General features: G+C 37.8%; 1 protein-coding gene across 1 annotated transcript in view; it reads left to right on the forward strand.

Moving 5' to 3' along the window:
* The window catches only part of mtnr1bb (melatonin receptor 1Bb), a 29,601-nt gene extending 20,063 nt beyond the window's left edge, over positions 1 to 9,538 (forward strand). Inside the window, exons 2-4 of the mRNA XM_035666643.1 lie at positions 7,250 to 7,368; positions 7,465 to 7,809; positions 9,070 to 9,538. Of these exons, the coding sequence (XP_035522536.1) occupies positions 7,250 to 7,368; positions 7,465 to 7,809; positions 9,070 to 9,492 (887 nt within the window). The 3' untranslated portion in view covers positions 9,493 to 9,538. The remainder of the gene's footprint in view (positions 1 to 7,249; positions 7,369 to 7,464; positions 7,810 to 9,069) is intronic.
* The last annotated feature ends 5,483 nt before the right edge of the window (positions 9,539 to 15,021 follow it).

Raw genomic sequence — 15,021 nt, forward strand, 5'->3', positions numbered from 1 at the left:
TTGCATCCTGTCCCCTACCAAGAGCGAATGTTTGTTTCCTTGAACCATGACCACTGTCGCCTCCTGACCTTAACCAAGTAGTTTTTGCATGCGAGTTGCATAAAAGTAACAAAAACGTAACCATAGAAGTGACAGATAAAAAAAGCTGTATTCATCCAAATATAACAATGACTATAAGACAACAAGAAAAACAACAGAAAAAACTGAAGAAAATGAAGGCAGATATTAAATACAAAAAATACCAGTTAAATGGTTTATGGTACTTAAAATGCAGTACACATATTAGTCTGTTGGTCTTTGTAATTCGAGTTTACCCCTCAAAGAGAATCTGCAGCATTAACCTTTTTTAAATTGATCTACTGCCCATCCAAATGAGCATGTCTCAGTTTGACGTATTTGAGCTGGTTGGAGTCAAGCACTTCCAGGTAAATTAAGGCGGTCAAATTGAAAAGACTCTTCACACCTCTTACTGGTTAAATTTCTGCATATTTCTAATTAAAACGTTACCTCCGGGACATTTAACTCAACTGGGATAACTTTTCCCATCTGCACTTCAGAAAGAATGTACTGGTGGGTCAGATAAATTATGTGTCACACCAAATATGTTAGAATAGGATAGTTGGTGAGCCATATTTGCACATAGGAATTGTCTAGTCATTTATTAAAATATTTTGAATATTTTTTAGAATACTAACCTCCCCAACTTTTATATTTGATTATGTGACAAATGTCCCCTTCGAACTTGTTAAACTAACAAAGCAGCCATAGATCGATATGTGGGTGATGCCAGCTCAACATCCATGTGCTGTATATTTGCCAGTATTTGTGCTGCATGATTTCTAGTTGTTGAAGTTTTAGTTTTTGTCTGGAAATTCACACGTAAAAACAGATTTGGACATAATGCAGGCTAGATTTGATATCAGACACTGATAGCTTATGAGAGTATAAAGTTATAAAGTTGAACTTACTGTACAGTAGTTGCCTGAAGCAACTACTGCTATTCAGTACCAGAAAGCAGTACATCTGAACTCTGTATAAGAATAGGTTCAACTTTGCTGGTATTTCTCTTCTTCTCTGAACTCCTTTTAATATGGAGAGTCAAGAAAGAGATACAGAGCACTTTTAAGGTCAGTTTCTCCTCATAGCAGTAGCCAGACATGCTTCAAATCCATTTCTGACAAGCGACAAAGCTTGATCGTCTGCCTGTGAGAAACATATTCAACCGTGTCGAGGAAGGAGAGTTATTGGGTCATATTGTTCAAAACTAACACTCCTTGGTAGAGAAATTTATGGAGAAATTTGAAGAATGGCTAAGTGGATAGACAAAATAAAGAACAGACAGTGGTGGAATTAAAAGGTTTGCCTCTCTCTCCCTTGTGGGGTCAACTGGGCCAGACTGAGACGTGACATGTACGACCAGGCAGTCGGCAGGGCAGTGGAGCGAGGAAGCTGCTGACACGCTGAGGAAAGGGCTCTGATTATATAGTGGTGATGACAAGATCGTTTATTGCCTTTCCTACAAAACTCTGAGAAAATATATTACTCTTCTATCTTGTTCTGTCATCAGCTTATTCTCTCTTCCCTTGTTCCGCTGCTGACACTCCCATCCTATGCCGACCTTTAACCTCCCTTTATTGTTCACCATCTTCCTAATTTTCTATTTCCTGTTGACAGCTTTGTTCATTCATCCCTGCAGATTGAGCCAGACATTGCCTTCTTTTTGTCTTTGTGTCATGTTCATCCATTTAACAGATTGAAGAAATGAATAGAGGTGACAGCTTCATTATAAAATAACAGGGCTGTTAATTGTCCAGAGCACATCTTGTGGGAATGGTATCATTTACCCTCCTTAAATGAGATTGGCTTCCCACTTTTAACAAAGCCTTTTCACATGAAGGTGCAGCTTTTTATCATGCCTGACCGCTTTTCCCTCCACACTACTCCTTTCTGGATTCAGTCCCCATTCCTGTCATCATTGCCTTACCATTTTTTTTTTGCCCCCGTTACTCCACTGAAAACAAATTTAAATGCAAACAAGGCAAATCTGCCATGCATGTCCTCCCACAGGAAAGACATTAAAAAAAGCAAATGAGAGGAAAATCATTGCAATCTCTTCCCAGTGGGAAATGCTTAGAGACTTGAAGGGAACATGTACAAAATCATTTTTGTTTCTAATATTGTTTATTACAATTTCATTCACACACTCCTTTGACTAAGAAGATTACGTTTCAGTCAATATTTCAATATGCAACTATATACACATATACATTTAAGCTTAAACTCTCATCTGCAGGGTGAATAATTACGAAATGTGATCATCATCATAATCCATGGCTTTAGTGAACAGATGGTTCAGAAATTCCTCACAGGTGTGTCGGCATTGCATCTATGCTTGCCACATGTGAAACACTTGTTTGCTGCTTTGTCAAATGTGCGCTGCTCTCTAGCAGGCTGATGGCAGAGAAATGAAGCAGGCCAGCTATGGCGCTCTCTCACACACACACACAGACCCAGATTTCCTGGGTCCATGCCAGAGCCAGTGCACATGTGGCAATGGCAGCTTATCTCATTTTTTTGTTGATAATTACTTTGTTTTTTCAGCTTTATAACAGTTCTGATACATGGCCATTAGCTGTGTGTTTAAGTAAAAACAAAAAAGTCCTTGCCTTTTTACACCAGTTACACCATCATATCTCTTAATATTCACTCAACAAATGTAACATCATGTCATTTACTTTCCTTTTTTACGTTGCTCATTACCTCTCAAATAAAATAAACTACTCTCACATTAATGAATAAACATAACAGCACTTCCACAGAAAACAATTAAACAAACACTAGATTTGGAAAAACTACATGAAATCTGATTTAGTGCACGGTTATCCACGAGCGAGAGCCTCAAAACAGCTGTACAGCTATATAGGAGTTTATGTAATTCTTGTTATTTCTCATGTAGCGTGACAACATGGCAGTGTAGTGGAACAGCGGGTCATTTTATAGGTCACACATTTCACAGTTTAGACATGGTGGTGGTTGAATTTTTAAAAGCTGTGTGATAATTGTCCGAACACTTTAAAACCGGAGTACACACGGCTGAACCTTCACAGTTATAAATGTGCTGCACTCTTTGTGTTTGAGGTGACTCACTTCAACATGTAAATTGAAAATCAAAATCCCATAATTATCATAAAACCTTTATACGCAGTCATTTTTGATTGTGCAGAGAACCTTTTTAAGGAAAAATATTTCCAGGCATTGAGTTATGAAGGTGGGAGAATAATTTCTGAATTAATTAGAAATCAATTCAAAAGAAACTGTCTCATTTCTGTAAAATATTTTGCACCTTAGTACAATAACTTTGATAGCACGATGACTGACTCAAACACTTAAAGACCATTTTTAAAAATGTAACTGCATAATTTTAACTCAATGCCATAACAACCATGATTAAAATGGTCTCATTCTCTAAGCCAAGTGATTACCAAGCACTGTTGTTGGAGCATTAATTTTATGAAGCCCAAATAAAAAACTCAAATAGTTAATTATCCAAAACTTGAGCAGTAATTATTAACGGGATCTATCCATGTACTTGCTCAAATTGATGTTCCTACAGCATGCAAAAGAGTGTTTGTATGGAAAAAAAGAATGAAAGAGCATTTTTTTTTAAATAGTGAATGCTGCAAGAACAAGAAGATAGGATAGACAACTACAAGAGATATGTTTTATGTATATATATATATATATATATATACACAATGAGAAAAAAGAAATGAAGTATAAGAGCAGTAGGGTTAACCTCACAAACTTCTGCATGGAAGGAATAGCAAACATTTTTAAAAAGAACTAGTTAAATAGGGTTTTGTTTTGCATAAAGTTTTTTCGTCTCAAAAGTCTTCCCTGTAAAGACTGCTGTAGCCTCAAGGTGAGATTGAAGCACAAACAGTCCGACCGTTCTTTGCTCTCTGTCTGTTTATTGTATACCTTTGTGTGCACCTAGTTTATTTATTTATGTGGGACACCCATGCCCACACACACATGCAGACCAGTTAATAATGAACATTTGTCTATTAGACCCAAAAATATAATTTCTGCTTCATCACGTTTGAAGAGTAATGAAAAGACTCATAAGCTTTTTTTAAAGATAAAGAACGTCATCTCCCCTTTCCATTATACAGTAGGTTCTTTCTCCCTGCTTCACATGTTTGATTTCTATTCAAATACACTGGACAGATTGAACAGTGCTGGATTATGAAGTCAGACAGTAATTGAAGATGCCATGGTGCATTTGCCACAACCGCGCACGTGTATTTATCCAGACTGAGACATTTTTTCTTATTAACATACTGTATATATTTAGTTTGCTGTGACTAAGGCTAATGCTGCGACTTCCTAAATCATTTTTCTCTCTAGACGTCAGGAGTTTAAAGAGTCATCCATTGTAAGACAGACAGGCACAAATGCACATACACACACACACACACCTGCTGAGCTATAGTTAAGTTATTATTAGACTGATACTGGAATTCCCATGTGTTCATTGTCTAACTAAAACTGAAGCAAATATTTACGTTTAACCCTACATTTTAATGACATAGAGCAGTTTCGTTTCCTAGCCATATTTACATTACATTTTATTCAGTGTTTGTGTATTTAAGCAGGAATATGTTTTTGGCATGTTTTAAAGGATGGCAATGCTGCGCTGTCAGTCAGTCGCCTGGCTGTTCTAACACTTTGGTCAGGAGTGAAATATTCTGACAACTACAGGATGTATGTGTGTATGTTAGCATTTAGCTCAAAGCCCCAATGTGCCTAAATACAACCTCAAAAAGCAGCTAGCATGACTGTAACTCTTAGTGTTGTTTTTTCAATCAGTACATATTATATGAAAGACAAATCCTATAACCTGGAGACTGTTTGATATACTGTATTGATATGGTCAAGGAATGTAGAGCCACCGTTTTTTGCATGTTGTGCCTTGTTCCATGGTTGTCATAAAATAATATATTAATAATGTAAAGTGTATGCATTTGTAAAATGTGTGTTGCTTAAACAGGAAATTAACTAACTTTAGACTGATGTAGAAGATTTACACCACTTAATCAATTTTTATTTTTTTTTATTTTACATTTTATGTAGGAAAAATGCCCTGTGCATGTGTGTGATTTACAACACACTATTGTACAGTAGCGTTTATCATTGACATTCACATTCAAAGACTATAAGCATTGTGTGATAGTTTGGTTTGTCTGGAGGCTTGTTGGGATATGGATCCTAAATCATCAAGAGGCACATTTTTATTTCTGTTTCTCTTGTCACACACTTTTTCTTGGAAAGTGCTTTGAGTCGTTTATTTGTTGTACTTCACAGTTTATTTGATTATTGTATAAACGTGGTGACTTGGAAATGCACGTTATGCTTTTTTTTTTTAAACAAACATTTATTCACAGTTTAGGGTGTTAAACCCTCAATGAATTTTAAAATGTACACCTGGAATAGAGATACAGTTTCACAATTTGTGCAATATTTTGTTTTAATAAATATAATTTATTATCTGTCTTTTTTCATAAGAACATCTTATTAGTTGAAGAAGGCCTAAGTTTGATCATGAACAGTCAAATTTCATCTATTCCTTTCTATTGGGAGCAGAGCGTTCTGTCCCATAGTACTCTGACACTTTTATTGATGTACAAGAGGAGTCCAAAGTGATTTCTCTACGAAAGGAGGGAGCTGATGTCCTTGTACAGGAGGTGCTGAATTGCTGTCTCCACTTTGTGCATCATGGTGCATAGTGACAGTTCTAGGTTGACAGCCACACACCAGAGCCACATGTGCACACACTGTAGTTACTAAAACAGATGTTCGGTCCCTCCAGTACTTCAAGTTCCTCCTGACAAATAAGGGAACGATCAGTAGTTGTTGTTCGTGCATTGAGAGTGTAAATGTTGCTCTGCAAATTACCTCTGCAGGTATCTGTAGGTAAAACCCGAGGTGAGCCACATATAAGTAACCTACACAGTAAGCCCCGTCAATGCTTACAATAGCATCTATGTTGTTTCTAACAAACAAGCCTAGAATACGGCTCAGACGACAGCACCTACTTTTTGGCTAGCAGTTATATGGTTAAATTTGGAAGAAGGGACTGCCCCCTTTTTTTTAGTTTTGTTAACAAAACAAGAGTGTATAAGGAAAATGACAAGTGTCAGGTTATAATTGCTGTTTTTTTGTACACTATCCAATATGACTGGATGTTACTAATCAGACGTTACTAGGAAACGTGAATGAAGAAGCTGAAGCCAATTAGTGAATGCAACTACAGTGCTCCGCCTAAACTAAAGCAATGCTTCATTTGCGTGACGTACCAACTGGATTTTGTGAACCACAGACCACAGTTTAGGCTGGGGATCAGCTAGATGAAAAATGACCTGCATGCCCCTGTGTTATGGAAGCTCAAGTGCTGTGTCCACAAGCTTGTCCCTCTACTCTGTCAAAACATAGCAACTCTGCCATTGCTGATAAAACTTTGTCCAGGTTGAGGCAACCGGCTGTGGAGTAGAGGCTAGAAACCTTTGGTATGCAATCTCAGCCCTCTCTGCCATCAATCCCGCCAAGCTGGACATACTGAGATAGGCTTCTAGTATACTGAAAATTGCCAGGTCCAATCATTGCCCGATAAGGACAATACTCAGTATAAAACAATGCAATATAAACAGCTTTTTCTGATTATTTTAACTCACATATATTGTCAGACAATACCTGAATTAAGGAAAAAACAATCCTATTTTAGTTGCCATATAGAAGCAATTTGGTAAATGATACATTTTGCGTACCACCATACTGTGGCAACATGACAAAGGTGAATACAAGAGGAAAACTCTGACATTGTAACATAATATCAGACATAAAGAGCATGTAAACTGAAATATGAATGCTATTGTTTTGTATGCAAAAAATGTGAGCACTTTAAATGTAATACCGTCAAAAGTGGATAGAGGCTACTCCTGCCTGGAATGAGCCACCAGGCTTGATTGTACTTATCCAGAGTGGCTGAGGACATGCAGGGAAATTCATTGTACTGAGATGATAAGATGAGGGGCCAAACAATCAGAGCCACATTAGAGGGTGAATGCTGTGTTAACATGGTGGTATGATCATAGTGTGTCCGGCATAGTAAAACATGTGACTCATCTCACAATCAGAGCACAAGTTACTGTATATTTAAGAGACTGTTTCTCTGTGTCTTCCTCTCCAGGTAATGTGTTTGTGGTCAGTTTGGCATTTGCTGACCTTGTGGTAGCCTTTTACCCCTACCCCTTGGTTCTCTACGCCCTCTTCCATGACGGATGGGCACTGGGAAACACACAATGCATGGTAAGGCCACATACGTGACGTCAGCATGTTTCAGTTTAACTACCAATACAATCTGACAGAAACACTTCACTTTCTTTCTTTTTGTCCGGTGTTCAGGTCAGTGGTTTCTTGATGGGGCTGAGCGTTATCGGTTCCATTTTCAACATCACTGGGATTGCAGTGAACAGATACTGCTACATCTGTCACTCATTCTCCTACAGTCGGCTGTACAGCTATCGCAACACTCTTCTGTTTGTTGCCTTAATCTGGGTGCTCACGGTAGTAGCCATTATCCCCAATTTCTTCGTCGGTTCCCTGCGCTACGATCCACGGGTCTACTCCTGCACCTTCGCCCAGAATGTCAGCAGTTCCTACACAGTGGCAGTTGTCGTGATTCACTTCTTGGTTCCCATTGCAGTGGTTACCTTCTGTTATCTACGCATCTGGGTGCTTGTGATTCAGGTCAGTCTTTTCTACACGGATATTTATGTTTTTACAGGCACGCAGAAGGTATTAATGGGACCTTTTGAATAGTATAATAACAACCGACTGCATAAACCTGTAAGCATGCCAACAGCTGTAAAGAACACCCCTGGGCCAAACAATAAGACGATCCATCAGCCTTTCAAATTCAAAGTAGACCTGTATTGTAGAAGATATGGTCATTCCAAGTTTTGAAATTTTGACTTTTAATTACTCTGCCCTACAAAGCAAAACCACAGTAACTATAATTATTTAATTAAAATTGAATTATGACTAAAAAAAAATCCAACCAAAAACCAAGACAAACCACATTAAGTGCAGTTACTGCACCCTACCACAGTTTATCAGAGTTTCAGTAAAGGGAATCTTCTCTGTTCTCCACTGTGAATCTGTGTATTATTAGTTGAGCCGATTGTAATAATAGTTTGGATATTACTGTGCATGTGCTAGTGCTAACTAGCTAGACAGGACACGGTATTGCTGACTAGTATTAGCTAGCTAGACAGAACAAAGGATTACTGTGCTAAATAAACCTCACAAACTAATACTTACATTTTTGTTACACATGAAACAATAAGAAATACAGATTGAATGTAATAAGATGTCAAATTAGATTTAGATTTTGTCAGGAGGAAGACACTCAGAATGTAGTTAATGAACTCTGGCTTTGCACCACCTATGTATCTGTTTATGGTAATACAAAGACAGAGTGCAGTATTTTTGGGGCCACAGGTCAAAAAATTGGTCATGATCTGTAAGCCATAATAATTACTTAGAGAATACATATTCAATAAGCACATAACTGCTGTTTTAGCTTTTTCTCAGTTTCACTGTTTGTTTAGTTGTTCTTTTAGGGCAGTACTGACCCTTTGCTGGACGAGTCAATGTGATTTTTTTAAACGCCAGAATACACTGACAAAATACATCATCCTGTCAATGCCATATAACATTTGAGTTGAGCATTTTAATCTTGAATCACCAGTAAGTGTAGATTAAAAACAAATTCTGAACACTACAAATATTTGGCAAGTCAGTGTCTGTGATTTCAGCTGAGATACCATGTTTGACAGGCAGATAGACGGACGACATCCCAGGAGTGGTTGTAGTGTGTGTGCATATCAGTAGGTGTGCATGTGTGGGTTCCTGTCTGTTTTTGTGTGTGAGACCGAGAGACAGACAGAAACAGTAGCTTCCTAGCATCATTTGCAGTCTAATTCCTTTTTTTTGTGTTTTCATCAGGTGCGACGTAAAGTGAAGACAGAGGAGAGCCCTCGCCTCAGACCAAGTGACTTGCGGAATTTCATTACCATGTTTGTGGTCTTTGTGTTGTTCGCCATCTGTTGGGCTCCACTAAACCTGATTGGCTTGGCGGTGGCAATCGATCCGTCCCGCGTGGCCCCCCGTATCCCTGAGTGGCTCTTTGTGGTCAGCTACTTTATGGCCTACTTCAATAGCTGTCTGAATGCCATCATCTATGGCTTACTCAACAGGAATTTCAGGAACGAGTACAAACGCATTGTCACCTCCGTCTGGGTGACTCGGCTTTTTGTGACAGAGACTTCGCGAGCTGCCACGGACGGCAGGAGCATGAGGAGCAAGCAGTCTCCGCCTCCACCGCTCAACAACAACGAGTCAGTCAGAGATCGCACAAACAAAGAATAAAATCGAGATCCTAAAGCCTGTTAAATGGTATTTCCGGTTTTTATGTGACATTCAGACGGTTGTGCAGCTAAAGAGTATCAAGTAACAAATGAAACTGAAATACATGGCTGGGTTTTCTGTTGGCTGACATCTGTTTACATTTGTGGAATTTATGTAAAGTGGTGAAGAATAATACACATAATGAGTTATTTAAAGTTTGGAGGATCAACAACCTGCTGCTAAAGTGCTAAATAAGGACACGTTTCCTCTGTGATTCTCAACCGCACTAACAGAGCAAATATTTTAGAGATGTTCTTACGTCGAGGGAGAGCTGAGCCATGCATTGCAGTTTCTATTTTGCAGTTACTCTAAAAACAATCTGAATGGTACATTAATATTTCATGAAAAATGTAATATCCTTTAATGTCTGCTGCTGTAAACTCTTAGACATATTTCACGAAACTGGGTAACCACTGGTAAACATACACCTCTCTTTAGTAACTTCAAAAGCCTCAAACAGTTCAACTCGCCTCAACTGAATGCTACATTAGTAGCAAGTGTCTACAATATATAATATCTGTCTGATGTGGTTTGACAGTATTGTGGTCAGAATTGCACACCTACATGTGGCAGTAGCATATACTTCATGCTGCCAGCTCTGACCGTTGTGCACTGCAAAGAACAACAAACAAAAACTTAGTAATGAACATAATAAGTTAATTCAGGAAATTAAGTCACTGATGGACACAAAGCAAGTCATGAGCAAAACTGGCAACAAATCATATATGACATGCCAGTTAACATGGCTGTTTTCATTTTTAAGTCCCCTCCAAAAAAAAAAAAAAATTCTGCATGTGATGTAGCAGTTGGAGGACACCTTGATAGCTACTATTGCTGTTGTATACAGGATTCTGCATAACACCTATACCGCTGCAGCGGTTCAACCATTATAACTTTATTGCAATATCAATTTATAGGATAGGTCAGTATAGGCTGCATGTAAAGCCACCATTGATATTGTCTTTTAAATAAAAAACACTTTCTTACAATGAGAAAAGAGGGAAAAAATAACCACCCTTTTTCCAAGTTATTCTTTAAAAAAGTGCTTTTTTCCCCCAGATGTTTTCCTGATTTTCTGTCGGGGTACAACAAGAGTTTTATACAGTGCACATAAACAATCTCAACATACAGTCTACTACACTGCTTTGCAGATGTTTCACCATAGATATAAATAGCACTTACACTGTACTTTATAGGGTTACACTATATAAAATACAATACATAAACATATATATATAAGTATTTCAACAACAATAGTTTCTCACTGAGTCGGATCTCAGTCGGATTCCCCTCAAAATCAGACTAAACAAGGTGGTAGAAACACTACCGCGTCTGTCCACAGGGGGCACCAGAATCAACACAAAATGAAAGTTCCTTGTATTTCTTTATAGGTCCAGTGTGTAGGATGTGGTGGCATCTAGCTCTCACTCTCCACTTCCAAAAGCAAAGGAAAAACTATGTTACCGCCCCTGTCTAGAGCCGATGTTTGGGCTACTGTAGAGACATGGCAGTTCAACATAGTGGACTCCATGGAAGGAAGTCTGTAGATATAAAAGGCTCATTCTGAGGTAACAAAAACACAATTCTTGTTTTCATTATATACTAATGAAAACATACCTATGAATATTATATTCCATTTCTGCTAATAGAGCCTCCTAAATGTTACCTTTATGTAAAATATGTGAGCATATCTTCCACCACTGCAACCCACAGTGCAGAACAGTATGACAGTCAGACTTCACACAGGGAAAACAACTCCATACACTGATGTCAGAATATTGACTAAATCGCAATGCAAAAAGTTGTTCAATTTCACCAAATAGTCAAGTGCAACAGCATGGATGATTCTTTATGCACACTAACACTTTGCTATGCAATTCAAAACACAGTGGTTGTCATGATCCAAGATTTCCAACATCAGTTGCATCTAAAAATTATATCCAGTTAAAACTTGAGATAGTCCCTCACCTTAGTACATCCATATTTAAACAATATGTCTTACCGATTTACTATAAAAGATGCTGCTCCTCAGGCCTCAAAATATCAAAAGGACTCAGATACACAAGTTCAGGATGTTCTCCTTCTGTCTGTGTCAGAAAAGCTTCAGCCCCTAGAAAAAGGAAGCGGAAAAAAACATTTACTGAATGTGCAGTAAGCAATATAGAAAAGGTTCCTCTGCCTCCTACATCATATGCAGTATGTGGTAGTTTTATGCAGTGGGGATTCTTATTCTTCATTCTGAAATACTTATGCAAATTTCAGCTTTTCATTTCATAGGTATTTTATTTTTAATTAATGTAGTTAATTTGTTTTATAATAAAAAAAAAATCACCAGGGACACATTTTAAAGCTTTCACTGTGGAAAAACAAACAAAAACAACAAGAGCACATTAGGAGAAGTGTTAGGAGTTGTAAGGTAACTTGGTCACATTTCATTTGACAGAAAAGTGACATCCATTGCCTCTTAACTGAATTGTGTTTCGAAAGATGTAGATTGTTGAGAAGGTACAGCTCATATCTGTATTCCCATCTCAGGGTGCCTACCAAACCCTTTTGTTGTTATCTGAAACATGCAGTTTATTAGCTGCTACATAAGGGAGTCTGAAGACATTTTAAAGGGATATTTTGTAAATTAGTGTCAGTGTGGTTTTTAATTGTGGTATATTGTTATTGGAGATGTATTCAAGATGTGTTTTTTAAATATATCTAAAGCTCAATAACCCAACACAATGAACAGTCTATTATCGGATAATGCTTAACCTATTCCACTAACTCCACTACAAAAGTATTACAAAGTACATTTTAAAAAAACCCTCTTGCTTAATTGGCATGTACATTGCGTCACTACAAATACATTTGTTTTTCAGTGTGAAGTGATGGAATCAACTTCTAATTGCACAAATCAAACATCTGTGAAAGGCAAACCAAGTTCCTCATACTAATTCTAATGTTTCCTTTCACATTTAAATTCATTTTGCAACACATTTGTGTGTTCTTATACAGGGTAAAAATGTGCAAAGCCATAGATCAAGAATGGTAACAGATGCAAAGCTCAAAGTCATACTATAAATATTCATAGGACAAGACAGATGCGAGAGCAATGCAAGCAGAGGATGAACATTTGGAAGCAGACAATGACATTTGTGGTACAGAGGAGGATAGATAGAAAACAGGGGTATATTATGTTTTTGTTGAAGAGACAGGATTTAGATAAATATACAGAGTGACAACGCTGTCCTGACAACAGAGGTGAGAAGGTCATTCCACCTTTGGGGAAGCAGGAGTGTGTCCAGGTCGCCGCAGGGTAGAGTGAGCTCAACAGCAACAAAAAATAAAAACGAGTGATGTTTTTTGGTATGGAGAAAACTAATGCTCAAACATCTGGAGAGTGTTTTAGATGCACTGGGAGGGAGGCAAAGACTTCAATTTAAACCAAAGAAATGGGCATAGCTGAAGGGGGTTACATGTACATACCCTTTGTTAAGTTATTGCTGGGGGAAATCTTTAAAAAAACACCTTGGGTCCTTTAAGGTCTTTTTCATTCAAAAGTACTGCCTTACAGTTAATACAATAGTGTCAAATTTTAAATATTATGGCAAGTGCCATATTTTTTATCAAACACAAACCCATTCAGTTTACCTCCATATTTCTGTTTATGTATTCAGGACAGTCGTATATAGAAAGTTTTTGCTGCAGTACTGCATAGAACTTCACACGCAGGCCTCAGGCAGGAGACTGCCAAAACAGAAGAACAAATATTATCATTTTCTCATTTGTGTTTTCTTTCTATATACCCTACAGCACAATTATGTAATTCATTTATGTTCCCTATGCTCACTGTGTGCACCCTTAACTTGGGCCTTTTCTCCATGCAAACAAATATGACACCTTGCCTGCCAGCTTAAAGGATAGATTAATTGTCTTCCAACCTGCATGTAATTGAAATGTTGTTTCCCAACAGTGTTTTTTTTTTAAAAACTTACCACTCTGCAATTTCTCACTGGGCTTTAACACAGTCAAATATGGTAATTATTTAGTCCTTCAAATCCTACAATGATGAATCTTGTTTAAAGAAAGCCAGCTATATTAAAATTATTAACAAAATACAATCTACTATATTTATTAACTAAAAAAACCTTCCAGCTTTTGGATGCCGCCAAAATAAATAAAACCTGATAGAAGGCGTAGTTTGAGACATTTGCTGTCTCTACCATAATTGTCCTGCTGTTCGGTTTCCATGCCGGAGGGTGTTTACACCAGGTGAGATGCTGCGGCGTTAAGTTAGCTTCCCACAATAGAAGCTACAGTTGTGCTCGTGCTATGTGTGATTATACCTGAGGAGAAACAACATTTTAAGTTCCGAGTCAAAAAACTGTGAACCTTATGTTTATTTTTTTATCATTAAGTGTGAACTGAAAAAGCAACATATGGTGTAAATACAATAAAAAATAAACACACAGGGAAGTAAGCAGTGAAGGTTATCAAAATGTTTTTCTTTGGAAGATGAAAGCTAAGGTTTCTATGTGCTACTAATCCTTTTGAGTGCTGTAGTCAATGAGGCGACGCACTCAAATTCCTGCATTATGCTGTCGGAGTCCCTCTTGCACTCTCCCCAACCACTGTGCACAATCTTCATGCAGGGTTGACATTTTCTTAAAAAAGACATTCCCTGTTATTTCTCAGTTTCTGACTTTTCTTTTCTACCATGTGATCTCTGTTTTGGAGAAAAAGCAGCATGACTGAAGCAGCCACTTTGCATTTAAAAAGGTTAGTATAGTATTCAATATCTACTATAAACACAGTTGCTTCATTTGACTCATTTTAAAGGATGCAGTTTGCAATGACTGAGGATCACGAGATATTTATAAATCATAGAAACTAGATGAGATCAGAATTTACTAACATTTGTCAAGTGAATTGGGGTGGCATTAAGATGTGTGATATGTCAATGAAGGCTGTTGCTCATCAAGGCGATAGTATGATTTGAAATACAACATAGCTTTTTCATCAATGTAGAAACCTGGCAACCTCATAAGCAGGTATGAGCAGATAATTTAAATATTTTCCTCTGCACACCTGCCAGCTCTGAGCTAAATGCCTGCATGGCACAACTCCGACTAGAAGCCTCATATCGTTTTTATAGCCTGAGGGATGTAGGCACATGATTTACATGTGGCAGCTCTGAAGCCTCACTGACTGTTCCCTTCCTTTATGTTCATCTGGACATGCTCACTATACAGAGCCCAGTTTGTTTTGTGTCGTTAATGGATTATGTAACAGCATGACAACATCAGCTCAAAGCTTAAGACAGAAAAGGATGCAACACTGATTAAATTATGCGCAGGGTACCTGCACTGTGATGGAAAATAAAACGATAAGCCTTGGGAACATAATTGAATGCACTTACAGTGTACTGTCATAGGATGTACGATGACAAGCTGCAGAAAAGCTAAAAACATAGTGTGTATATGCATTTCCTGTAGTGTTCAC

The sequence above is a fragment of the Morone saxatilis genome, unplaced genomic scaffold (assembly GCF_004916995.1).
Source record: "Morone saxatilis isolate NCDOM2014 unplaced genomic scaffold, NCSU_SB_2.0 Contig20, whole genome shotgun sequence".
Classification (NCBI taxonomy): Eukaryota; Metazoa; Chordata; class Actinopteri; family Moronidae; genus Morone; species Morone saxatilis.